The sequence below is a fragment of the Mixophyes fleayi genome, chromosome 9 (assembly GCF_038048845.1).
Source record: "Mixophyes fleayi isolate aMixFle1 chromosome 9, aMixFle1.hap1, whole genome shotgun sequence".
In the NCBI taxonomy this organism is placed as follows: domain Eukaryota; kingdom Metazoa; phylum Chordata; class Amphibia; order Anura; family Limnodynastidae; genus Mixophyes; species Mixophyes fleayi.
This window is the reverse complement of record NC_134410.1, coordinates 131,457,501-131,484,059: the sequence shown is the minus strand read 5'-3', so window position 1 is coordinate 131,484,059 and position 26,559 is coordinate 131,457,501. Positions and strand designations below refer to the sequence as shown.

The following is a 26,559-nucleotide window of genomic DNA, read 5'->3' as shown; positions in this document are numbered from 1 at the left end:
TACACAAATTCCCACATGGCCGAGAAGTACAAGCTGCAGTCCAGAGCTATGAAATATTAATGTGGATTTGACCTTTCCCTGCCGGTTCTGTTTAAAGTAAAAGTTGCTTGTAGAGTGCTGCCATATTTTCGTAAAAGTCTGCCCGAAACAACATTTCCATTCCACTTACAAGGAAACATCAAAGCAGAGAGTGTAATACTGAGAAAAAGAATACACTTGTGGAAACTGCTTCTCCCATTCTATATCAAGAAATTGGGAGCATTACAACAACACAGAGAAAGCAGATTTTGGTTAAAAGAGAAATGTCAGACGTGGTCGTCAGTGAGATAATCACACGTTGCATTATTAACAGATGAATAATCATGGCAGCCAGCCATAGACATTTTATCAAGCAATATTAAACCATAAAAACAAAGAAGTGTCATAACAAATACCAAGTCTAATTCTACCCCCTCCTGCACAGATAACGGCATCTCCCACAATTGTGTTCCAGGCTGAGGCTGCCAGGGAGGGGCTCCGGCATTGCCAAATTACTTCTCACAAAGAGATTCATGACATCACCATATTAAGGTTGTGACTCAGCCACCCCCCCCCCCCCCTGCTTGTGGTCAGGAGGGGGCTGTGTGCTTGTGTCTCCTGCAAGCATATGCCTCACTTTTGTAGGAGTGGAAGAAAGCAAACTACTGTCCAACCAGAGGCTGGCTGCCTGCTACATGCTTGGTACAACTCCCCCCCCTCCTTCTCTAACTCTCCCCAGATCATGTCATTTCACCACAAAAGATTTGAGAAGCTCAAGTTCAAATAAGGCTGCAAGAGACGTCCAGATGATGGGACGGAGAGGAGACGCAGGTAATGTCCTGCAATGATCAGCCAGGATAACACCATAATCTGCAGCAACAAAGGATCTACAGCCTGATACAACTGATATAGAGGAACTTTTATCACTTGTGTGGGGGAGTCTGTTTATAGGAAGAAGTCACCACATTAAGGACGTGTCCACGGGATGTCACTGGTTTGAGGGAAACTTGATCAGGAAGAAGCGGGTAAGCCTGTCCATGTATGCACTACTATTTCAGTCAATGTAAGTTGTTGTTTTTTTTTTCACTCTAATGGTAAATGGAGTCACCTGGCGCTTAATACTGGTATTAATGTGAGGCGGTCACTGTTAAATTGCAATTAGACAACTGTTCTAAATAAATATATACAATTGATACATAAATGGCCCAGGCGTTAGAAGCATACCTGTAACTATTTGTTGGCCGAAGGGTTAAGCTGTTGACTCGGAGTGTCAGCCCTTTGTGGGGCTTTGATCATTGTCTGGTATCGCAAGACTCCGAATGGTCCATAGGTGACAATTCCATACTCCCTGGGATGCTGAGGTCTCCATGGCAACTGGACGGAACACTTCATGTCTGTACCGAGACCATCAATGTGTTGGGGACTTTTGTTGGCTTTTTCCAGGAAAGGTTAAGAAAGTGCATTTAGGTGGCGTTACCAAATATCTAACCTGCAATACGAAGTAAAATGTGCAGACTCATCAGGTCCAGAAAATAACTACAGGTATAATAAGCTGGTTATTATAACATTGGTTAGGGGGGTAGGTATATATAAGGACTGGTCATGTTCAGGTTCTGTTTTCTGTAGTGTATTATAATGGACTACATGTTGTGTCACTGCTGCACCCCAGTCGTTACTGTATTGTATAATCTGTGTTGTAGACACATTCATTCCCATCTTGTGCGTAGATTATGACATTTATCATCTGAGTTGCTGTTTTGGCATTTTAGCAACAGATGTATAATTGTGTCCTTTGTTAGCTGGGAATTATAATTGGCTCCTGTTTCCTGCAGCTCTCTAGCTGCTTTCGGACAATAACCTTCTAGTCCAGAACACGCTGGGAGTAGTAGTTCAGCAAGAGATGAGATAAATTGTGAGTAAGTTATACGCAGACGGTAAGGAAGGTATAAAAGAGCCTCTTTTGTGATGTCTCTGCTATAATAGCGACATAAAATTCATCTGTCCGGCAACGTGCTGGGGTAATGTGATGTATGCAAACGCTGAACATCGGCAGGGAGCATAAGAATAGGGAAGTCTGTTCTGAAGAGCTTACAATCTAGGCAACTTGATACTTGAGTAATAAATCCCTGTATTCTATCTGATGCAGGCGAGAATGGTCAAAGAACATTTCTCAGCAAAGGTTAGATGGTAACTGCATAACCAGATGCTCAATATTTAACTAGATTCCTTTTAAATAATTCCCTGTTCACAATTAAGAAATAAATCTACAGTTAATAAATTAAGTCAAACTAATAAAGAACTTACGTCTGTCACCTCTCCCAAAATATATCAACTATATAAGTTTATATAGTTATGCAGTTTAGGAAAAATAATTGGGGTATGATGAATATACCAGGAGAGGAGATTATTGTACAAATCCAGTTTAAATACTGGGGATTTGTAGGTAATATTGTAATCCATTCATCTGCAAACATACAAAGTATGAAACAAATGAATAAATTGGTTTGTCTCTGTGCATCTGTTCCTCTGAACGCAAAGCTAACAAGCCGATAAAGCGAGGACCCCTCCATTGTGTACCCTCTAATACGTCCCATTCACCTGGTTTACAATTCTCATTTACCACACACAAGTCTATGAGCAGCCTACAATTTCCCCAGGATCCAGACCTTCCTTATCTCCATATGACCTCTTGTGTGTCTGGCTGCAGGGGTGCCGGAAAGGGATTTAAAAGATGGATCGGATTTCTGGTCATCTGTCATTTGTCTGCAATCTCTGGATCAAGGACTAGCAGAGGAAAGTTTAACTCTGTTGAGATAAAGGCTTATAGAGTGTCCATTGTAGCTCATTTAGATGGAGCAGATAATACGTCTGCACAGCTGCCTGAGGACATATGATCCTTATCTGTATGATGTTATGTGCGGCAGCTACTTAGCATTCTACCCCAGACACACAATACACAGAGAGCGCTCACCCATGTAATACTGTTATATTCACTGACGTGTGCCAAGTACCAGCCTCTGCAAATTACAAACCCAACACAATTCTTTATGGTATCTCCAATAAAAACAAATGACTTTATTGGCGGTGGGTTTTATGAGCTGAGACAAGAATCATTGTTCTCCCTCTGCCTATACACAACCCAACTGCCCTGAAGTGAGGTGGAATTACCCAGCATGCCCCTGTGATACTGGGGCAGAGAGGTAATTATAGCAGCACCATGACTTCCAGTCTAAGGGAAAGGTTTAAATAGCAGATACTGGAGGCAGCTGAATAAACTATAGGAAGAGCCCAGCTGCTCACCGGGGCTCCAAGTTAAAAGTTCAGATGAGCACTAGGAATGAACACTGAATAAAGTTGTGTCTGTTTGTAGGCATTGGCTATGCATAATGGAAACATTGTATCACAGATTCAGCACGTTTGTTACATTGTTTACTTTATTTTACTATAAATGACTATAAATACACAGTCTACGCCTCTGACACAGGACATTATTGTCTATGTATATTTGCATTCTCAGAAGAAGTAAAATGAACTATCAGCTGTACGTGGCAGTGGACCAGTGTTACTAATGGCAATATTTAAACAAAACAATGATTGAATACCTGCTCTTCCTATGAAACATTAATATTTGGACAAGATGTCAGACTTCAAGAACCAAAAATAATAAAAAAAAACCTATAAAACAATGTTGCAATATACAAACATTACATGTATAGGAACGTGTGCGGACAGAACTAATCCATTTTATGTTACAAATAGTTGAGAAAAACAAGGATTACGTCATGGCTGAGTTAATCTGATTACCTGTGAAAGTAACAAAAACTCCAGATTTTCTTTTTTTCTTTTTTTGCCCACTAGGGGCACTGTCTGCATCTGTGGGAGATATCTGGTTATATCTGGAACCAAGGCTATTCCCTGTAAATCAGAGCCCCTAGGCATGGGGCATGATGCCCACTGAAAAAATATGACTATAATAATAAGGTTTTAACGGCTAAAGTATTATTCTGCCACTATATTAATAGCCTACAGCCAGATAACCCCACAGTGAGCATCATCATGTCACCTGTTGCAGTCATGTTTTGGACTAAACCAATTATTAATGAACACGCAGCCTATCAAATCACCAGGAACTATGTACCGAGAGGTGACATCACTGGCTCCTAGTGATGTGATAGGCTCTGTTCTTAGGAGCACTGGCCAGCCCCAATATGGCCACCGGCCACTGTCTGTATGTGACAGGTGTACTTTATATGTGGCTACCAGCAAAAGCGAGGGTGTAACAGTAAAATAGCTTACAAAGGTGCAGATGGCTAATCAGCAGCCACACCAAATTAATACACAAGTGCAAGGTAATGCAGCAGACATCTCTACCTGACATACTCTGGGTCAGAGAGTGATGTCATTAGTGAGGGGGCAGGAAAAGGTTATATCTCAAAGTAAACACAAGAGTTTTCCCGAAGCAACACAAATATTAATAGACGTACATCTGGGATAAATCTATGGATTCTGGCCAATTACAAGGGTTTTTGTGAAACGTTTAAAGAATCGTACTGCAATCTGTGCTTTAATTTATTCCAGATCATAGACCCCCCTCTTCATAAAGTGTACACTGAGGCTTATAGTGTCTAGATCTCAAATCTCTGCCGTAGATGAAGGAAACCTCTCCATAAGGATGTCTGTAAGTCACTGGCTTACCACATGCTCGGGATTCAATAAACCAAATACTCACGATGACATTCATGTCTCCACTGTAAATTCCTGATTGGTTTTTATTACCGTACTGTAAGGAATAATAGTTATGGTTATTGTATATCCATTTGGTAAATCCTCCGCTCAAAAAATATTGAAGCATACTATAAATAACAGGCAGCTGACCACCTTTATACCCCTATTTTGTCATTCTGAACACTTTTCCTATTGGCGTTAAAATCATGCTTTTATTAGAGCTTTCTTAATTCTAGCAAATGTATTTGATCGGGTATGGAGATGGAACCTATTGCTTCCAATGGCCCCATACACACTAGCGCCAGCGGGTGAGAGCGACGGCAAGGTGGCCTCATGTTTTGGACGTTGCAAACTCCATCTACTCACAAGTGGGTCATTGGAACGTTCTCTTATTAGACCGCACATTTCACAGGCAGTAATTCAGAATTTGGGACTTTTGTTTAATGCTTTTTACTTGTCTTGAAAGTCACAGCAGATATTGTCATCGGTTTAGTAAAAACCATTTATGCCGTCATTATATCCCCACGCGCAGGAAGGGATCCGGAAACACGAACGGTTATATCCATTTCCTATCAAGTTTTATAAATACAGCTGGAAAATGTGGCATTATTCAACAATCGTACAGAGGCAACAGTTATATTAATTGCAATTAAACTTTTGGACATCCCCCATTTTTTTTAGCTGGTTTCATCTCCCCCCTATACTTACACTGTATCCGAGCCACTGGAGAGCAGGACAAGCACCTCTCCCCAGATGAGATGGTCTAATCACCCAGCATGTGCTTACAGAACACCTATATATTCTGCAGGTCTGTCTTCCTGACTCACTGACATGGTGGGAATACTCTCTTATAAGGCCAGCTGTGTATATTAGTTTTGTTAATGTCTGTTAAGGTAGTTTGAAAAATAGAACGCATTTTTAATGATTTTAAAGGGGTGCAGGGGGTTACCAGGTACCTGGTAAACAGGAACAAAGCTCAATCTTTTTAAACTGTCTGTAAAAAATAAACAAATTGCGGTTGGAGTTTTTCATGGAACGGCTGAAGTCACAAACAGCCTGACGGCTCCTACTGGCAACACAATAACACATATTGTGCTACAATAATACCACAAATTCATAAGCAAAAAAATGCTACAAATAACGGTTATTGTTAAGTCTTCCAACAAATATCTATCTTTCCATAGCCTTAAGAATAAGCTGAGTTGTAAAATTAGGACCGTTTGTAGTCCTGATTCTCTCCATATGGTTTTATTTTATTAGGCTGTATTTTTTAGCATATTTAAAACGCTGTAAAGCTTTGAGCATGCTACTAAAACACCAGGTACAGACATGCAGAAGTTCACGTATGTATTTTATTATTTATTGTTTACATTAGTAATGTTTATATATAATAAGCATGACTTTGTGTTTATGTATCTGACAGGAGCAGTTATTTACAGTTTGTAGCAAAACAAAAAATAAAAAAGGAGCAAATACGCACATTGGTAAACCCATGCTGCACTGTAGGGGGGGGGGGGGGGGGGGGCACAAATATAAAATATGGAGACAGATTTAGAGTCGGGAGGGGGCGTGTTCTAGCTCAACTCTAAATCACAGAGTAAGATTAAAGCTGCCCAGTATGTGTGCTTCATGTTATCCCTGCATGCATGGGGAAAATAAATGTATATGTCCCCCCCCCCTACAGAGATGCATGGTTTGCCCAGCAGTACGTTCCAACTTGCTTAGAAAAACTTTAAAAATACTATAGAAAAAAAAAATCTAACAAATTTATGTAATCTAGGTGAAGATAACATTGCGAATCTTCACAACTTTACAACCTGTTGGAGAACAATTTGAAACTATTTTGAGCATCTCTAATATAGAGTAAATTGAAGCATCCAATCAAACCCCTGCAACAGATCAAAGCCAACTGCTGATTGGTTGCTACATTTGTACAGTTGCATTTTGTCCATTAATAACTCCTGGGGCTAGATTTACTAAGCTGCGGGTTTGAAAAAGTGGGGATGTTGCCAATAGCAACCAATCAGATTCTAGCTTTCATTTATTTAGTGCACTCTACAAAATGACAGCCAGCTAGAATCTGATTGGTTGCTATAGGCAACATCCCCACTTTTTAGCTTAGTAAATCTAGCCCCTGGTGTCATTATTCCTCGATGGGTTTAACCCCTGGGGTGTATGAGACAGCGAGACAGACGGACTCCAGACTGCAAGCTCTCATCCTTGTTTTCATGTCTGCTTTTATTTTGTCTCCCTTGTATGTCCCCGTTTTATGTATGTCCCTGTTTTCCACAGTCTGTGTCCTGTGGCGCCTCACAAATCAACCACAATAAAAGATCTTATACAGTAGATATATACATTATTTGCCAGATTTATATTAACACTCCAGCAATTTCATATGATGGAAACGTTAGGTCATCTCTGGACCAGGTTCTCAGCTGGTCTCTGCTCTCCAGCTAACAAGTGACAGCCAGCATGAGCCGTGCGTTACATCAGTGTATTAAACACTTACAGAGGTCATTAATTACATGAAACGAGTGACTGGGAGCCGGACGGTCAGGAGATATTAACATATAATGTCCAGAGACCCCAAACTTGGTCAAACTTGGCTTCCTCACTGTAGTTTTTTGGGGGCGTCCGGCAAGGGGTGTTTCTGGAGTGAAATATATAACTGAGCTAAAGCTGTTTAATTGTTACAAAACTCTTTCCAACCCATGATAAGTGGAAGTGGCTTTGGGCCGCTAGTCCTGCAGGTCGACGGATGACTATCCACGCTCAGAATTTATCGCTGTTACACATAGTGCGTTTTATGTCATCTTGTTAATGGAGGGAGACTTAGAACTTAGGCTGCCGTCACTAATTCCTCATGTACTTAGCGATTCTCTCCTATAAAGCCAACTGTGTACTCTACACTTTACCAGGTTACAAGAGGGGGGGGGGGAGGGGGGATATGGACACCGTAACAACATAACCCCAGCCCCCTGAAAATATGAGGCCTTAAAAGCCAGCTGATAAAATAAAAATGGGTCTCCTTTCCCAAAGTACGTTTACAATACAGCAATTTAATATGGAGCAGGAATGAGGTCACCTTAAATCCATTTAATTTAATTTTCAGCTACCTTAAATGTTTCCCATATGTCTATTTACTAAACCCGTGTTTGTCACGGCACACCCCCCCCCCCCCCCCACCCACTTGGCGCTCCCTCTATACAAAATATAATACTGGCTGCTATTTATTTTCTTTTCCTGAGGCTGAAGCATTTTTTGTGGTTTAACAGGTAACCTTGTATTCAGGAACATTATATACTATGGCAATCTGTAGTCCTCCAGCTGCGTTAGAACTACAACTCCCAGCATACAAGTCTTGGCAGCCACAACAGCTGTAGAGCTGCAGATCGCTTACATCTCAAACAACCTTCAGAGTTAATGTAGTAAAATTGTGGGGAAAAAAATCCCCAATTCCCATCTGCGTAATTAAAAATCTTTTACGCATACTTCTAACAAATCTCTTCTCCGCACATTATCTGTGGTATTACGAGACACTGTACCTCTTATGAGTCAACAACTGTTAGTCATCTTAGCTGGCATCAAACGCTAATAAAAAAAGCAGCAAAGGATTCTGGGAGTGTTCCTATAAATGCATCTACAGTTTGTGGCATCCTGTCTGTTCTTTTAATTTCAACCGCACAAGGAAAGTACGCACTTCATCTTAACCAGCTTTTCAACGAAACGGCCTTTTAAAAAAAAAAAAAAAATCAGCACAAAATTATTTCAGGTTTAATGATGTTCCATTCGTTTCGGCCATTGGGCATATTGATGGATCTTAAACGCTGTGGGCCTCAGTCAACATAAAACAAACGTACTGCATGTTTCTTTTAAAAACGTGCTCACGTCAGGCATACGCACGTCCATATTCAACAAGGAGTGTATCTGAAGAAACGTCTGTTAATAAATATGTATACCCTACATATGTGGAAAATAAGAGGGCAACACACAGGGAAAAAACTATTCTATTAATGTCTCCTATTAATAATGTAGCCATTACAGATAAAACATTAAAAAATAAAAAATTTGTTTTGTTTACAAAATCCCCTCCCTCCCATAAAACATTAGGATGTTATTGATGTCTACTGTGCATAAAATGCATTTTTACAGTTACTTCTTATGGCAAACACATGTCCTAGCTGTATACAATGCCATCATCACTAGTAATCAGCACTTACACCGGACCTGCAGCTGCCGCAAATAAAACAGCAGAAAAGCACGTACATTGGAGATGTCGACAGCTTGAATCTGACGCTGCTACGTGCGCTCGAGCTTGGCACGCCGTTACTGTACATTGACTACGTGTAAACGCCCATTCCCCTCCCCAATCCACTCCATAGACTGCAGTAAGGGTCCTTTGTGCTCCAAGATGAATTGGACGTTGCTGTGCTCTCTAGCGTATGGTTCGTTTCTGGGCACAAATAAAGCGATTTTACGCAACATACGGGACGTGTCATCATTTTCTCTCCTTAATGATTCAGGCGCTGTATGTTTTGTACTTAGGCTACAAAGAGACTCCAGTAGAAAGATAATTTGTAAACGACCACAAGGCTACAAGTAACCTGAAACATTCTATTAGTTGTCCAAATTCTTCCTTTCAGACTGGCTTGGAAATTAAGGTAAATGGACGGCCATTCAGAAATCATTTCATTGCCATCGAGTCTGTAACCCAAAACAGACGAGACTCCGCCACGGTTGTACAAAAGAAACGGTTCACAATGCGCTCTCCATAAGACCCCAATGTCTGTACCGGACGGATCGCCTGCACGATGGGGTACTAGAATTTACACCGGGGCAATGGTTCTTATTCTGTAACTGAAAACTAAAATTAAATCAGCAGCAGCAAATTGATTTAATGTGACATCCCGAGGGCTTGATTGTAAAGATTTCAATGTAGCAAAAGTTTTCCAAAAATAATAGTGGACCCTTTTAGACTGATGCAATGAATGGCTGCTTTGTGTGCGTTTATTTTACACAGAGCTCAGTAAAATAGCACCACACTGACACCAATAAATAAACCTTCAGGACGCTTTATTGGTGAAAAATTCCCACACCGTGAATGTCTCAGCAAATACCAAAATCTTTCAACTTCGTTCAGTTTCAATAAATATTTCACTGGACACTGGGATAAAGTGGTGGTAAGTTCAGTATATTGCGAAAGTCAGAGGTTATTAGGGTGCAGCCGTGTGTCTATTGGCGGAGGAACATCACAAGAACTGGGAGGAAAGTAGAATTTTATATTTAATGGGAGAGAGGAGGCAGACCGAGCAGTATTCTAGGAACTTATAAAGAAAAGGTCTCTGCCATTGTATCATTGATGAGAGACTAGAAAAAGATTATTACATACACTATAAATACATCATTTTTAATCAGTTAAGCTTTCTAGGTCTCTAATTCAGTTCCTACACTCCCGGGATGTCCGGGAGACCTCCTAATTTTGGGGGATTGGAAGAATTTCAGGGAAATCTAAGACAGATGGCAACAGTGGCGGATCCACGGGGGACGAGGGTGGGGGGGCGATCACACAATCAGAGGAGCCGGGCAGCACACTCTCCCTGCCTGTCTCTGCCGAAAGGACCTGCACATAGTGTGCAGTCGCAGGCAGCTTTAGCTGTCAAAAAGAGGGCGGGGATTAAATCGATCCCCCCCCCCCCCCCCCTAAGTCTCCCCCGTAAAATAAAATTCTAGATCTGCCCCTGGTTGGCAAGCATGCACTCTATTCTGTGCCCAACTGTACAAACTAATGCATGGGGTGAGATAATCATTTTGTGTGAAGAGCATACTGTGACTGAAAGCCACAAAAACAATCACACTCAGTTAAGTGATTAACATTAAGGACATAGCGAAAAGTAAACTTAAAGCAGCAATCTCGCATAGGTTGTTTTTTCTTTAAATAGCAAGTTTTAAGTATGCATCTTCTACAAATCAACATCTACATTTCACCGGTGGTAATAGAGTTATCGTTGCTGTAAACACAGACACTGTTTACTCCTACATAATTATTCCGATAATGAACAGAGTGACATAGAAAAAATAAGGAAGTGTCGCGATGTTCTCTCATCGGATTTCCTTTGTGTCTTTTTACTGGTAAGTACTTATTTTTTCTATGTCGCTCTGCTCATTATCGGAATAACTATGTAGGAGTAAACAGTGTCTGTGTTTAAAGCACTGATAACTCGTACTACACCCCATTTCACTAACCCTTTGAAGGCAGACATGTATGGCTGCCAGTCACACACACACAGGCTCACAGCTCTCAGCATGTCATGTGATGACAGAGGGGGGGGGGGGGGGGTGTCACAGAGCAGACAGAGCTTAGAGGGGCGTGCCAATGCCTCTCTGCTCACTACATCATGTACCATGGGACTGCGGTTACCATGGTAGTCACATGACACTCTGCAGAATTAGAATCATTAATAGCAGCCTGAAGAAACAAACCAAGAAAAAAATGGAAAATACCAACATTCTTATATCTTGCCAGTTTTTCACATGATTGCTGATCTAAAGCAAGCCTTATTCTGGGAATATGTCTCAAACGTACGTAGCTATTGTTGCTGAACTTAGAAGATGCCCCCGTCTGGACTTTTCCGCTGCATGATAATGGGGTAATGAGATTTATAACACGAATTGTGTTGTTTCCATTCCCTATGGCCACAGCTACAAGTTTATAATGGAAACAAAACTTGAGTGAAGACAGCATATTGGGCTATTTACAAGCCGCAAACAGAAGGAATTCATCGATTAGAGTTTAATAGCGGATATTATTAAATGTGAAAGATGGAAACCATCTGCTACAAGACGTGCAGCTCTATCCACAAGACAACAGAGCGTGCCTCAGTCTAGCACTCTACAAACGAGCAGCCAGTCTATGGTACAGTTATTAATGTTATACAAAAGGGCACAATGTAATATTCTAACATGCTGAGGGCTCACTCTCAGATAGCACTGGCTAATGTGATCAAACCTCACATTTTGTCACTTCCCCAGCATTAACTGTCCCTGTACAGCTCTTCCAGAACTACAGGTACCAGCATGCCATGCCTTTCTGGCTATTGTAGAAATACAAATCCCAGCAAGCTCATCAACAACTTTTATGCTGTGACACTGTTTGGTAAAACCTAAATATCCATCTGAGAAAAAAAACAACAATAAATGACCTAATGCAAATATGCAACTACAATTTTTTCATTAAAAAATAAAGAACATACAGATGGAGTAGAATGTGTTGTAGTGAGTTTTACACCGTGGATGAACTTACTGGAGGATCCAAGATTGGATCTTGTGAAATATTTGTGAATATCTCAGGCTAAATGCATTCCACCCATTAATATTCCAGCCATTCACTGAATCAAACTCTGCTCCATCTGTACATGTAGAAGGAACTTGTCCTTTCTTATTTGTATCACACAGGGAACCTTGTCACAGATTTAAATGAGAACAACCAGATTGTACTGTCAGACACAACATACAAATATCATAAGCAAATGCCAACAAAACAGTGCCACCTAATGGACAAATTATTAAAAAAAGATAATACAGAATGCTTGCTGTACTGAGCCAAGGAGTGACATCTGAACGGAAAATGTTCCTTCATACGGGTCACTAATTCTCCGTAAGGAGTAAAGAAACGTCCATTACTAAACTCACCAAAGGTTTATTTGTAGGTGTCAGTGTGGTGCTACATTACGGAGGTCTGTGTAACATAATGTGATCCACTCTTCATCATCCACTTTTGCTTCACTGCCTCACATTGTGTAAAACTTGTAGCCTAGAGCTGGGACGACCACAGTCCACAGTCTCTGCTGTGTGGAGTCAAAGAAGAGTTATCAGGAGAACTCCGCTCAGAACACTTAATTCTGCCAGAAAAAGCTGCAAAATTCTGCAGCCAAATGCCCGTCACTTGTATCCACCATATTTATAATCTACAATTGTGCTTCTGAATCGGACCGATGCAGCCACATTCCCATATGACACATGTAGCCCTGTGGAAACGCTGGTATTTTTTTTTCTATATAAAAATGAAGCTTTGCTTTTAAACATGGCAGCTGTCAGCAGAGATGTGACTGATTGCGGGACACTGTGAAATATAAACGTTTCCGCTATCTGTTATGCCGGGGACCTAAAGTTTCCAGATAAGTGGATTTTCCGCTTGACACACCACGCCTAAAATATACCAAATTTTATTTAAAGATGATCCCTATGCGCTCTGATTTGCAGGGCTCCTCACAGTGACTAGAAACTCGGTAACAATGTCTGTGTGTAAGACATGACTTCAGCATTCCAGAGATGAGATCGGTGACATATATATTCCTTATCATAGTTACACAAAGTCTTTGTCAAATCTTAATCTCCAGTAGTGTATTTACATATATATTACACCTTTTAGAAGATACATTGTATACTTACTGCTTATTCATTTCAATTTCTCTTTCTATCTGCAGCTCAAAGTAGAAGACAATTCCAGGTGTTCATGATTTTCATCCGTAGTGAAAGGACCATGACATCTCTGAGTGTCGCTGTTTGGTTACTACTTGTGGTCGCGGGGAACACTCATGGAGGCAGCACTCAAGAATTTCAGAACAGCGAGGGATCCGAGCAAGAATTCATCTACGTGAACAGGGAGAGGCGGTCGGCAGAATCGTCGGACAAATGCAGCTACACGTTTATTGTACCCCAGCAGAAAGTCACCGGGGCCATTTGTGTTAACTCCAAGGAGCAGGACACAGTGTTCCAGGGTCAGGCACAGAAGCAGGAGATAGAATATTTGAACACTGAGCTCCTGAAGCAGAAGAGACAAATCGAGACCTTGCAACAGCTGGTGGAGGTGGATGGGGGCATTGTCAACGAGGTCAAGCTCTTGCGGAAAGAGAGCCGAAACATGAACTCCAGAGTCACCCAGCTCTACATGCAGCTCCTGCATGAAATTATCAGGAAGAGGGACAATGCGCTGGAGCTCTCGCAGCTCGAGAACAAGGTTTTGAACCAAACCGCAGAAATGTTACAGCTCACAAATAAATACAAGGACCTAGAACATAAATATCAGCATTTGGCCTCTCTGGCCAGTAACCAGTCTATAGTGATTGCACAGCTGGAAGAGCACTGCCAGAAAGTACCACAATCACGGCCAATACCACAACCTCCCCAACAGCCCAACAAGGTGTACCAGCCGCCCAACTACAACCGCATCACCCAAATATCTACCAACGAGATCCAAGGAGACCAGAACTTAAAGGTTCTTCCACCTCCTCTGCCTACAATGCCCTCCGTCACCAGCATCCCAACCTCTACGGACAAACCTTCTGGTGAGTCAACCATACTGAACATCTGTATAAAAATGTTGCCACAAATAAATTGCATTCCATGTTGTGTAGACCTTCTGACCAGGAGTAATGTCCTGCTGTACACCTTATTACTCCTTAGTGTGACGTTACAGAGCCACCATCCCCAAAGTAACATGTGTAAGAGATCTTCTCCTCCAGTGCTATGGGGCCTTTCTGCAAATATGCGCAGCTCCCATATGGGTACCCTGAAAAATATATTGTTTAGTGTACAGCAAATGACCAGCTAAGAGTCAGGAGAGTAATGCAGAGGACTTGGGTAAAAGCACAATCCTTAAACCTCACAAGACCTGTTGTTCTGCAGTAGTAACACAGGACACGGTGAAGTAATCCTGTTTAGTTAGGATACTCGGGGTAATAAACTCTGTTACCCCAAGTATCCTAACTAAATCCACTCCCTCCGACTTCAAACTTCATTCTGTGTTATCTTCTCTACAACTGTCATCTATGTGAAGGCAGAAGGTAAACACTAGCTCCTCCAACCACAGTGCAGGTATGGTTTAGTGCTGCTACAATGCATTACGGTAGATGTATTTTTCTGCCACAATCACTGTGATACAAAGCTGTGATACAAGTGCAGATTGCTAAATTTAAATAAGATACAAAGCTCAGAAATCGCTACAGACACATCATGGGCAAATATTGCTACAAATATTATTTATACTGGAAGATGACTTTGTAGCACACACACACCGTATGCTGAACACTCTAGATGAATATGTGTCATGTACTTTAACATGTCAAAACAGAAGCCTCAAATGGGCCAAATGTTTGTAATGTTGTTTGACAGATGGAAACTTTACAGACGGGTGTATTCAGTGGGTTTTACTTACAAGAATCCACGGCATTTATTTATTTTTTTTACAATTTTCCATTATCATTACAAGGAAACTGAGAAGAAATCATCTGTCTGAGCTTATTGAGAAGACAGACATTGCTTACAACGAGCTAGCTGGAAATTGGATTTAATTAGGACACGTAATTAAAGTCTCAGAGAGCTGCCAACCTCTGAACTATGTCCAAGTATGTTGGCAGAAAGATTGGCGTTTGGAAAAGGGATTAAAGGAAGAATTGATGCTAATATGGAATATTGCAGACTTGGTATGTGAGGGACAATCGCACGGAAACGTCACTCCATATAATGCTGTAAAATAAACATTTTCCTTCTTTAATCATATAAACCGCAGAGAGTACACCGAATTGTCACTAAATCAGAGAACAAATCCACGAGGATGTTTAACTAAACTGGGAGCTTCACATAAAAGTGGATTTAAATCTTCACTGGTAGCCTCAAATGGATAATTCCACAGTAACTCGGAAGGGTACAAATCTTCTTGTAAAAATGAAATTATGTATTTATATAGAATTCAGACATCTATTTTAAGTAGAAAGTAATTTCTGCAGCACTTTTTTTCATCCTGTTCAGTAGTGTAAGCTGTAAACCTCAACATCTGAAGATTATAGACAGAAAATCTAGCCACAATATACTCCAAAACTCCATAACACCTCGTTCAGTCTTCCCCACATTTATAAATCTTGAATATATATATATATATATATATACACACACACACAATGAGAGAGAGGAGGCAGTGAGAGAGGGGAGAGAGAGATAGAGAGTAGAGAGAGGGGGGAGAGGGAGAGAGGGGGGAGAGGACAAGAGGGGGAGAGAGAGAGAGAGAGAGAGAGAGAGAGAGGGGGACAGAGGAGGGAGAGAGGGTGGAGAGAGAGAGAGGGGGGAGAGAGAGAGGGGGAGAGAGAGAGAGGGGGGAGAGAGAGAGAGGGGGAGAGAGGAGAGAGAGAGGGGGCGGAGAGAGAGAGGGGGCAGAGAGAGAGAGAGAGGGGATAGAGAGAGAGAGAGAGAGAGGGGATAGAGAGAGAGAGAGAGGGGATAGAGAGAGAGAGAGAGGGGATAGAGAGGAGAGAGGGGATAGAGAGAGGAGAGGGGGGATATAAAGAGGAGAGAGGGAGGAGAGAGGGAGAGAGAGAGAGAGAGAGAGAAAGAGAGAGAGGAGAGAGAGCGAGGAGAGAGAGAAGAAAGAGAAGATATATATATATATATATATATAACTTTATAATTGCCCGGCACAAAAGTACGATGTGGCGACTAGTGAAGTTAGGGGATGAGGACATAGTTTCCACACCAGATTCATTCCTTCTCCTTCCACGTCTCCTGAAGAGACTGTGCAACTGATAAACGTGAAGAGTCTTGTGTGTGATTCTACATACAGATGTATCCAAAGTTTGCAGCTTAGAAATAACAAATAATGAATTTTTTAAACAATAGAAAACTTGTAATACCACGAGATGATGAAGATGTCAAGAAGTCAACGTGGGCTGACCTCACCAGAGTCGGAGAACTAGCAGAAACTCCTCGTCTTTCTCTAGAGCCCGACAAGTTTCCGGGTCTTCAGATCAATGTTACAATTCCTTGTTTTCTTAATCTGCACCATTAGAAAGTATCATAATTACTTTGGACTGCACCGCACCCTGGGGAGGAGAGTTTGGGAGGAAGGGAAGCGGACACAACAGGTTTGAATGTTTTGGCCCACCACGGGAGGCCATGTGTCTGTCGCCAGGGTCAGTGTACAGAATTCCTGCAGTTTTAACAAAATTCCTTCAGGGCAGCAGAACTGTCAGTCAACATCCTGTAAAATCAGCTTTCAGCACATAGCAGAAGGACAAGGGTCCGTGTCTCTCCCCAAGCGGCCCTGCTTCAGCCGATGCGGTCTAATTCCACAATAAAGACTTAATATATGGACGCTGCTTGTCGTCAATTACACAATACTACCAGATCTACAGACACATAGGTGCTATTATTAGAAGTCCATTACATCAGTCTATTGCACAATGATAATATAACATTATAAACCTCCCAACATTTTCAATACCCAAAAAAGGTACACGTATAGGATTAGTTTAGTATTGATAAAGTCTAAATAATAAATCCTAATAAAGTTAGGATAACGTAACACAAAAACGACTGCGTTATCGGTAAGACGTTTGAGGCAACGATGGGCCCCTGAAGTGTGACACAAGCTATAACTACAGCAGGAAGGAGCTGGGGGCCACAGGGCTCAGGGGTCAGCTTGTGCCCCTCGGGCAGCCTGCTGCCTATCGCGGCCTTAACTGCTTTGCCCCAACCCCCAAAGCATCACAGAAATGAGTGAAGCCAATAAATGCTGCATTCGATCTGCCTGCGCTGCTCGCGTATTCATATCCATTACGGTGCCTCATCCCCGGCTGTAATCACAGAAGCGTTATAGCTGGATATGTATGTTTTAGTGCACGTTAGTACATTAGAAGGTATTATAAATAAGGTTTCTTTGTTAAACAAAGACTTTTCCTTTAAAACCCATTTAAGAATGACGCATAAACAATAATGACTATAGAGATACAAATAAAAGCAGACAATTCTGGAATGGAAGAGAATATCTACATAGAAATTCATCGTACCCTAAAAGAGGGACAATTTAGAAGCAACACAGGGATAATGGGAATTTGCTCTAAAAAAGAGGGACAGTTGTATATTATTCTAGGAACTGGGGCGCTATGAGTACCTTGGCTGCATCTCTTTGTTGTGCTACGTCTATGGAAACACAAGAGAATGCGATGGTGCACCCAACGCGATGACCCATCGCAGGAGACCACACAGGGAGGTGTTTTTACAACATTAAACGTTATGCAGCCAAAACACTTAAAACATGAAGAACTGTAGATGAGGCCAAGGCAGAAAAATGTACGCGGCTGAAATAAGATCACAGCAAAAGCTGGGATCCATGCTGTAATTCAGCAGCAAGGGCCAAGGATCTGCACCATCATCACATGGCCGTACTCTGACTTCATGCATTAAACATGGACATTACAGGGGAGCTCGAAGCAAAACAATAACTGCTGCTACACTATAAACATTTTCTAACATTTACAAATCTACATGGAAAAGAATGTAAACTCCGGCAGAACTATTGTCCACCATTCATCCCCTGCTTACTAAGTGCCCCCTAACTTATAAGGGGGGGGTCCCTACCTTTAAACCCTTAAAATTCTGTACCAGAACCCCATTAATGTTTAGCTCACTGTAGCTTGAGGAACGTCTCCCCCCACGCATCACATAAAGAAGATATTTGGAGTTGTATACACCCCACTAATGAAGCAATTAATGTCTTAGTTTTAGAGCCTTGTGGTGATTATCTAGAGTTTAGGTTTCCACGTCCCCAGAGCGCCTATGACTAGAGGGCTACTGTAAACGTTGGACATATATCCCATCTGTCCATTTAAAGTGGACTTATCAGTGTGAAGGAACATTATATATCATTAATGGACCAGAAAGTACATCCTATGTGTCAGTCTTCACGCCAGAAACATTTCCATTTTCTTTCCTTGTTGTGTATAATCTGTCCTCGACTCACTCTAAAGAACGTCTCAGGTAGCTGTTGGAAAGCGCTATAACTTCTCAGCCACTTTAGCAAGTGAGAGTAATTAAAAAAATGTCCGCACCCCAACATATAAAGTTAAACTAACAATTTTATTATATCTGAAACACATTGAGGGTCAGATTCAAGAGCAGATTCTATAATGCAATACGCCAAGCGGCAGTTCTGGAGACTGAAGCTAATGCTGTGACAATCTTTACTTGCACAAATTAGTGATCACAAGGGGGTGCCCAGTAAGGACGAGTAGGGCGAGACAAATTTCAGTTAAATAGTTTCACAACAACTCTGCTGGTCATCTGCGTTAAACCTCCAAGAGCTTGAAAGAGGCCAGGATCCAGCAATGGACTCGTTACATGAGGCCATTAGTCCCAGATTAGTGGATTTTACTGCAGACATAAGAGAATGAAATATGGGGGAATTCACTGAAAGCAGCAAGAATAGTCATTTTTAAGGAAAGATGTAAATTTAGATGCTAGTAGTACATATAGTACATATGGCCGTAAGGTTGAATTTCAAAGACTCTGAGACATAAATGCTAATACGACATCTTGAATATATTACTTGGTTAGACAAACGTAAACTTTGAACCTTTGGAAAATAAAGATGCATTGTGTACAATCAACCTATCCAGACATGGAAAATAAGATATAGGTTGTGACAGATGACCTTTACCCTCCAGAGGGACTATTTTCTGTAGTCACTCTGGAAAAAGGCAAACATCTTCTTATTCCAAGCCTGATAGCCCAGCGTCCAAATTGTGTCAGTCTATTCTGTAATCCACAGATAGTTACATTTACATCTTAACAACTAACACGGATTTGCCCTGACGTGGTTGGCATGTGGGATGAACAGTGACTCATTTAATGTGTATTCACTGGCAGTGCCCAAGGCGGCAGCAGGTTGTAACACGGTTCTGACCTCTAGTTCCACACGTTACACTGATATCCATTGGTCTCACATCATAATGTAACATAACGCTGCCTCTTTCCTTCAGTAAAAACTGAGGAAACTGCCCATCAACAGTTAAATAGACATCGTTGGACAGTAAAATAAAATATTCTCCTTACCAAGAAAGCTTACATCCCTTCCACCAAACCATGACCTCACAGATACAGCACACAAAGTGTTTGTATGAGGAATCCGCGTGTTTACATGGCTGAACGATTTACAAGAAACACTTCACAAACTAATTAAGGACAAAGTGATTTCATGTATAAAACAGCAAATGGTCTTCTAGAGATGGAGTCTTCAAATTTCATCCAGATCGTTTAGCTTCTGATCTTCTATTTTCTACATTGACCTTGTTTATCCACAGTAAACAGGATGTGAGTTCCCAAATAATCTTGACCTTGTCGGATGGAATTTTCAAGATGATATTCAATAGCCAACTACATCATTTCTATAAAGCACATTGAGAGCCAGAGCACCAGAAACCGCAGATCATAAAGCTCGGGTGCTGTGTGATTGACTATTCGTAAAGTGTAATAGAGGACAGTAGTTGTTGGCAATGTAACAATTAATCATTAAGAGATTAGGAAAAGGAGAATAGGCAGATGTTACATAACCAAGATTTTACCCATCTCCCCTCCATTATTAAGCAATAGCAGCAACTGTGCAATATAAAATGCACAGGTGCCTGAACTATACACACATTACGGTTATTTCAGGCACTGTGATGGGGGCCATAGAAGCACCCTATTATCTCTGAGACCTGAGTCTATAACTATAATAACTATGCCCGAGGTGAATGTGAAGTTTATGGGGGAGGGGCATCCAAGCCTGCTCCAACAGACCAATCAGGAACAGAAGAGTGGCGCGTGGGACTGTTAGAGTAAGGGGTGACCATGATGGATGCAACGAGCAGACCACGTGTTTCTTATTTTAGTTTTGTGTGGAGTTCTCCTTTAAAACAAGAAGTTGTCTCTTTATATAACCCCAGTCGTCTAACAATAACTGTAAAAAGACGTGCTAGCAAAATTTAGGGTCTCCTGAGTTTCCGTGACAGTGGTTTATGTGGGTGATGGTATTGCCGCAATCACGTCAACGAGCAATCTTTCCCATCAGCTCAGAAGCAAGGAGCGGCAGGATTCCATTTAAAAATAAAACCACTATCACGCAAATGCTAAACCTAAGTGTTAGTAAGTACTGTATTATTAATATTATGCTCATTAATAAATTGCCGACATGCTACACAATCATATTACAAATACATACAATGTTAAGTTAACCAGCCCAAAAGAGCTCACAGTACATGAATAAGTACATGAATAAGTCGAGGAAGAAGTCCGTACAATGTGCCTCGCACTACGACATTATACCAAATACCTAAACCATGGCGGCGGTGTCATGATTGGCAGAGGACAAGAATAAAGTTCTTTCAGGTGGAATCCGTCGCACACTGTATGGTCCATAATGGAACCGCATATCCCCGTGCCTCTGGCGTCAGAAGGAATCAGAATTAATCACTATGGAATAACAAGGTTTAGAGGCGGCTCATCCTGGAGTTAGTTGGGAAAATCATCTGCCTTGGAGGATTGTGGTTTCTAATTAAATTTGCCTGTTTACGGAGCACAAGGTTTCATAGGGAAAAAAAACCCAAACATAATTGTACAAAATGTAAATATTGGGCAGAGTTTAGTAATGCTTTTTTCCTTAAACACATATATTTACCCAGATGTAGGGCTGTTTGATCCTGTGGAATAGACTTTCTCTATACACTGTCCTATATTATACATTATAACAGCATTGATGGACCTTGCCGAGGGCCCCTTAACCTACAGAGATTAGGGAGAGGGGTCCGATGTGTTCAGTAGATATATGGTTCTTCCAGTCTAGACAAATTACACCGCTCCCTACAATGCTCAGTATTTCCACAGTCAGCTTTCAGCAAAGAGATGGGACAGATGACTCGCTGGACAGATTTAGTTCGGTATTAACACCAAATACATATTATTTAGCTCCATAATGCAAAGGCTTTGAGATATCCAAGCTCATGAATGAGGTCACTCGTTATTTGAGAGCACTAAGTGACTAGTTTAAGGACAGCAAAGTTCCCACAATACCTCTGAGACACTTCTTATCGATTATCTGGAGTATATCTGACTTTCCATCTCTCCGGAGGTCTGGTCTGAAATGAGTCCTGTCTCACATTTAACTGGGAAGTCTATGGAAAGTACATTAATTGTGGTCTGTTCTCGGCGTTGCTTCCCGAATCCGCATCTTGTTTTACTTTGTCTAGTTTGTCCTGGCACTGTGTCCTAACTTCCACATGATTCCTGTCCAAGGTGAGAAAAACTCTCTCATTCCACATTATAACAGAATACAAATCCTACTTTTAGTTTACTATACTAAGGCCGATATTATCCCATACCAAGGTTAATAACATGATCTGTGACCCAGCACCATTTATATTCCCATAAATTGGTACAAAACATATGGATCTAGTTTATGTTGATAGAGAGAGAGCGAGGCTGTGTGTATGTATGTGTGGTAACAGGAGTGTTTGTGAGGTTGGCATGTGTCTTACACCTACAAAGAACTGGCTTTCGAATGCTCTGATGAAATTGTGACAAATATATCTCTGTCTCTCTCTCTCTTACATCTCTGCTTTTTAACCAGGTCTTCCCATCATAAAGCAGAGACCTTTATTGTTCTGACATGATATTCGAAGAGCAGTTGATATATCTAGGTTTATTTTGTATCTGTATTGCAAAATGAAACATAACAGGTAGGGAAGGTCTCATTTTAGATCCGCAATATAAAACATTATCTGTGAAGAAAAGTTATTTTAATGTACCATCCACCTATGAAGAGGTTTTAAAAATTTTCAACTTCTCCAAAATTAATAAAAAGGGGTCTTGGCCCACGTTAAATAAAGGGGAAGAGATACAGTATTTTGGGACTTGAGTGTTGTTCAATACCTTGCAGTAGAAAGAGTCGAGTTGAAGAGCAATGGCCAAATGTCCTGACTGACTGAGCAGAGACCCATATAGTGGAATAAAATAATTTCTGGTGTCACAGCTCAATAAAGTATCTGCAAAGACATCTGCTTCAGCAATGGCCGCTCTTACGTCTATGTCTTGTCCCACAAATTCTTATTAAACCAGTAAGTTTAGGTGAACAAAACTATAGGACACAATGAGGTTTGGATCATAAACAAATTCCACCAGTCAGGAGGTGGATTCTAACTGTTGCAGATTTAGGCTTGTCTGGCCAACATGGAGCTACTTACTATATAAATTGGAGTCATTATTCTAAAGACTTACAAACAAGATACATCCTTTCCTAAATTCATGAGGAAAGTGGTTACTCCTGTACACACAAATGGAACTACCAATTACACCGTTCTCTATCATTTCCTTGGCTATTACATGTAGAACCAGTTCTTAGCTTGTTTTACGTGGTGTATTGTTCCTGGACTTGAAATTCAGATATCTTCTTTTCCTGTTAGGTCCATGGAGAGACTGTCTACAAGCAATAGAAGATGGACACGACACCAGCGGCATATACCTGGTAAAACCAGATAACACCAACAGATTGATGCAAGCGTGGTGTGATCAAAGACACGACCCTGGTGGATGGACAGTGATCCAGAGAAGACTCGATGGATCCGTTAACTTCTTCAGAAACTGGGAAACGTACAAAGTGAGTGCAGATGGGAAACTTCCAGGATCTGATAACTAGTAGAAATGGTTGAAATTATGATGAGAATCAAGATCCAATTTTTGTCCATTGAGTTTGCCCCACACTAGCACATTAGTTGGGGACCCTCTGATGGATCCCCAGCTTTTACCCAGGACTCTCTTGGACAGTAATTATAACAGTGTGTGAGTGCTGCTGGATGGAGGCGTCCGATGCAGGGCCCCAAATGTCAGCAGGCTTCTGATTGAACAAGTGCTTTGGCAATCCAATAAGCAACTGGCTGACATTTCTATCCGCATGCTTGGACCTTCAGCTGTCTGATAGCGTTGCCAAAAATAAAGGAGTCATGTGAGGAGAACCTACCGATATATACTAACATCGGGTAATAGAGGTTATTTAATGTTTTAATGTGTACAAATTAGATATCAACTGCCCATCCAATGTACTGACGCCTGACCCTTATTATAGACTGCTTACAGACTTTAAGTTAGACCAGTATAGTTGGGTGCCCTTTAATAGATGTAAGTCCACATGGGATCAGTCATTATTGGTACAGGCTATGGGGAAGAGAATTCCCCTATACAAATCTCAACAACTCTACCCACCCTAGGGAATTTAATTAAGTTGATGGAGGTGATTAGACGAATATGTTGAACATCTCCTATCCTATGTCTAAAGTCCTGTATTAAAGACCATCTGCCCAATAGATGGTTATTACTACACCAGACTTGGTCCTGGACTGAATAGATGGTTAGTTTCTGATTGTTCTCTCTCTCTTCTCCTATATAGCAAGGATTTGGGAACATCGATGGGGAGTACTGGCTGGGCCTTGAAAATATCTACTGGCTTACGAACCAGGCCAACTACAAGTTACTAATCACCATGGAGGACTGGCAGGGGCGCAAGGTCTTCGCAGAGTACGCTAGTTTCCGTCTGGAACCAGAGAGTGAATTTTACAAGCTGAGGTTGGGACGCTATAATGGAAATGCTGGGGACTCTTTCACCTGGCATAACGGCAAGCAGTTCACCACTTTGGACAGAGACCATGACGTCTACACAGGTAAAAATCCCACACCCCTGTACATTTTATACACTAATCTGTGTAGTACATGAGTCTCATTTAAACGGTACGAACCCCCAACAGAAAGCACACTAGCGTCCTTACAATGCCTCATCGTTCACTACCAGTGGCCCCTACTAGAGCCCTATGGAATCGGTCTATTCCTTAGCATAGGCATACTGCAGCCAATGGCAGGAGGAGATAAGAGAGACAAATTCCACATACAAAGTACAAGAATAGCTGGAGAAACAAACATTCAATAGCATGAACATCATGAACCACCCTGTCCTTTCACCCCTCTAACCCTTAAGTCATTTCTTCCAGTACAATGGACCAATAAGTGGTGCAGCGAGTGCTGAAAAGGGAAAAGAGCGATGGGAGAGAAACAGAGCTCTGCCCATTCCAATATTAATATTCTGGGCTTGCCACTCATAGACTTGACTGCTAATTAAAGCAAATCCTTTATAATATCCTAGCAAAATCTTTAAAAGCGCAAGAAAAGACACCATTCAACATTAATATATACGAATAACTGTAATTCAAAGCTGGATATTATCTGTGAAAGAAATGGAGTTTATACTTAACTAAATAAGTCCACTAAACAGCCAGAGGTAGGAGGCGCGTCTCTATCTGAACAGGCACAGAGTGAGTGACAGACTTCCTCTCTAGATACAGAGTATATGGGATGATGAATTTATACACAGGCTCAGTAATATCACAGCAGCTTAACTAAGTATTATGCAGCTACTGTGATCTCAGACAATACGATAATGATAAAACTCACTGCTGTTGGGAGACATTAATTGTAGTTGAACCTTAAAAACAAGATTTACACATGAGTTAAAAGTTAAATATCAGCTTACAAAATTGTGCTTTGCTTAGGGAACACAAAACTGGTACAGTAAACTAAAAAGAGTAAATTCAGCAACAAATAGTAGCAATACTGAATTGTATAATGCTAAAATTGTCAGTGGACATAATACTGATCACTTGTAAATATTCCATGTTTTCGCCTAGGTAACTGCGCACACTACCAAAAAGGAGGATGGTGGTATAATGCGTGCGCTCACTCCAACCTCAACGGCGTCTGGTATAGGGGAGGACATTATCGCAGCCGCTACCAAGATGGAGTTTACTGGGCGGAGTTCCGAGGTGGATCATACTCATTAAAGAAGGTCGTTATGATGATTAGGCCTAATCCCAACACTTTCCACTGAAAATAGAAGCAAAGACTCCTTATGTTGGAGGTACTGCACTATAGCCATTTCCATGTGCAGAAAGGCTTCGGAGCATCAGCGACAGATACGCAGACCGAACGGTCCATTGGTACTACACGATGCGCTACGTCTCTGTGTTCAAGAGCAGTGACCTCTCTTCTAACAAACAAACCATTCCTGCAACAGGTGCATTCATAACTCGGGATACCTACAACTTATCGCATTCGCTAGGGATTCCTCGGACTTTCCATTACTCTCTCTGTAAACCAAGACTGGCCCGTAAGAAGCACAAGCAATAACATGACTATATAGGACACAAATGTAGGCCCTAGTTTAGGATACTGGCGGTACTATGTACTGCGATAAATCTTGTATTATTCTTTTGGGTTTTTCGACACAGGAAGCGACATCCAATGAAATTATGTAGCAATGAATGTAGAATGCTGAGCTAATTTTTTGCTTTATTTTAATTTACCAACCACAGCAAAGAGGACATAATCGAGGCAGACATACTAATGGGGGCTACCGGCCATTCTGAATGCTATGACCTTTTCACAATGTACTGTAGCTGAAAGCTCTCTTCCACTTTGTGACCTCTACAACACATTTACCTGATCAGGGAACTACGCGTTTCGCTATAACCAAACAACCTACCTGTAAAGTATTTAGAGAAACATGTAAATATATATTTTTTACAGACAATACAAACATATAACATACACTAAACAATATGTAAAAATTTTAAATTGTGATCTTCACGAGTTACTTTCCATCTGACAATTTGTTACTGTGTAGAATCTTCATCCCTTTAAACATGAAATCAACAATATAAAGGTGTCCAACTTTGCAGGCAAACGACGGGTGCCAAAGACATATTTAAACTCAGTGGTATTTGAAGAAATATAGTTTAATACACAGATATATTTTTAAAACTTGGGTATTTGAAAAGAAATTTGACTAAATTTAAAATTGTCATTGTATTTATTCTAAATTGCAGGTTAGAATAAACATGGCAAAGGAGAATTAATATCACATATCTGAACCCAATGAACATTACCATGTAAATAATAAACATTTTCAATATA

At 41.1% G+C, this 26,559-nt stretch overlaps 2 protein-coding genes across 9 annotated transcripts in view; one reads left to right on the top strand and one right to left on the bottom strand.

Moving 5' to 3' along the window:
• Nucleotides 1–26,559, bottom strand: part of RALGPS1 (Ral GEF with PH domain and SH3 binding motif 1) — a 312,153-nt gene that overhangs the window by 165,834 nt on the left and 119,760 nt on the right. The window lies entirely within an intron of this gene.
• On the top strand, nucleotides 659–26,559 carry ANGPTL2 (angiopoietin like 2). Its single transcript, XM_075185808.1, has 5 exons — nucleotides 659–1,043; nucleotides 13,227–14,087; nucleotides 23,007–23,200; nucleotides 23,987–24,257; nucleotides 25,275–26,559. The coding sequence occupies exons 2-5, from the start codon at nucleotides 13,256–13,258 to the stop codon at nucleotides 25,472–25,474; spliced, it is 1,497 nt and encodes a 498-aa protein (XP_075041909.1). The 5' UTR covers nucleotides 659–1,043; nucleotides 13,227–13,255; the 3' UTR covers nucleotides 25,475–26,559.

Coding starts and splice junctions, on each gene's coding strand:
- ANGPTL2 (XM_075185808.1), top strand. CDS start 13,256: ATGATTTTCATCCGTAGTGAAAGGACCATGACATCTCTGAGTGTCGCT. Junction 14,088..23,006: donor CTCTACGGACAAACCTTCTG/GTGAGTCAACCA, acceptor TTTTCCTGTTAG/GTCCATGGAGAGACTGTCTA. Junction 23,201..23,986: donor GAAACTGGGAAACGTACAAA/GTGAGTGCAGAT, acceptor TCTCCTATATAG/CAAGGATTTGGGAACATCGA.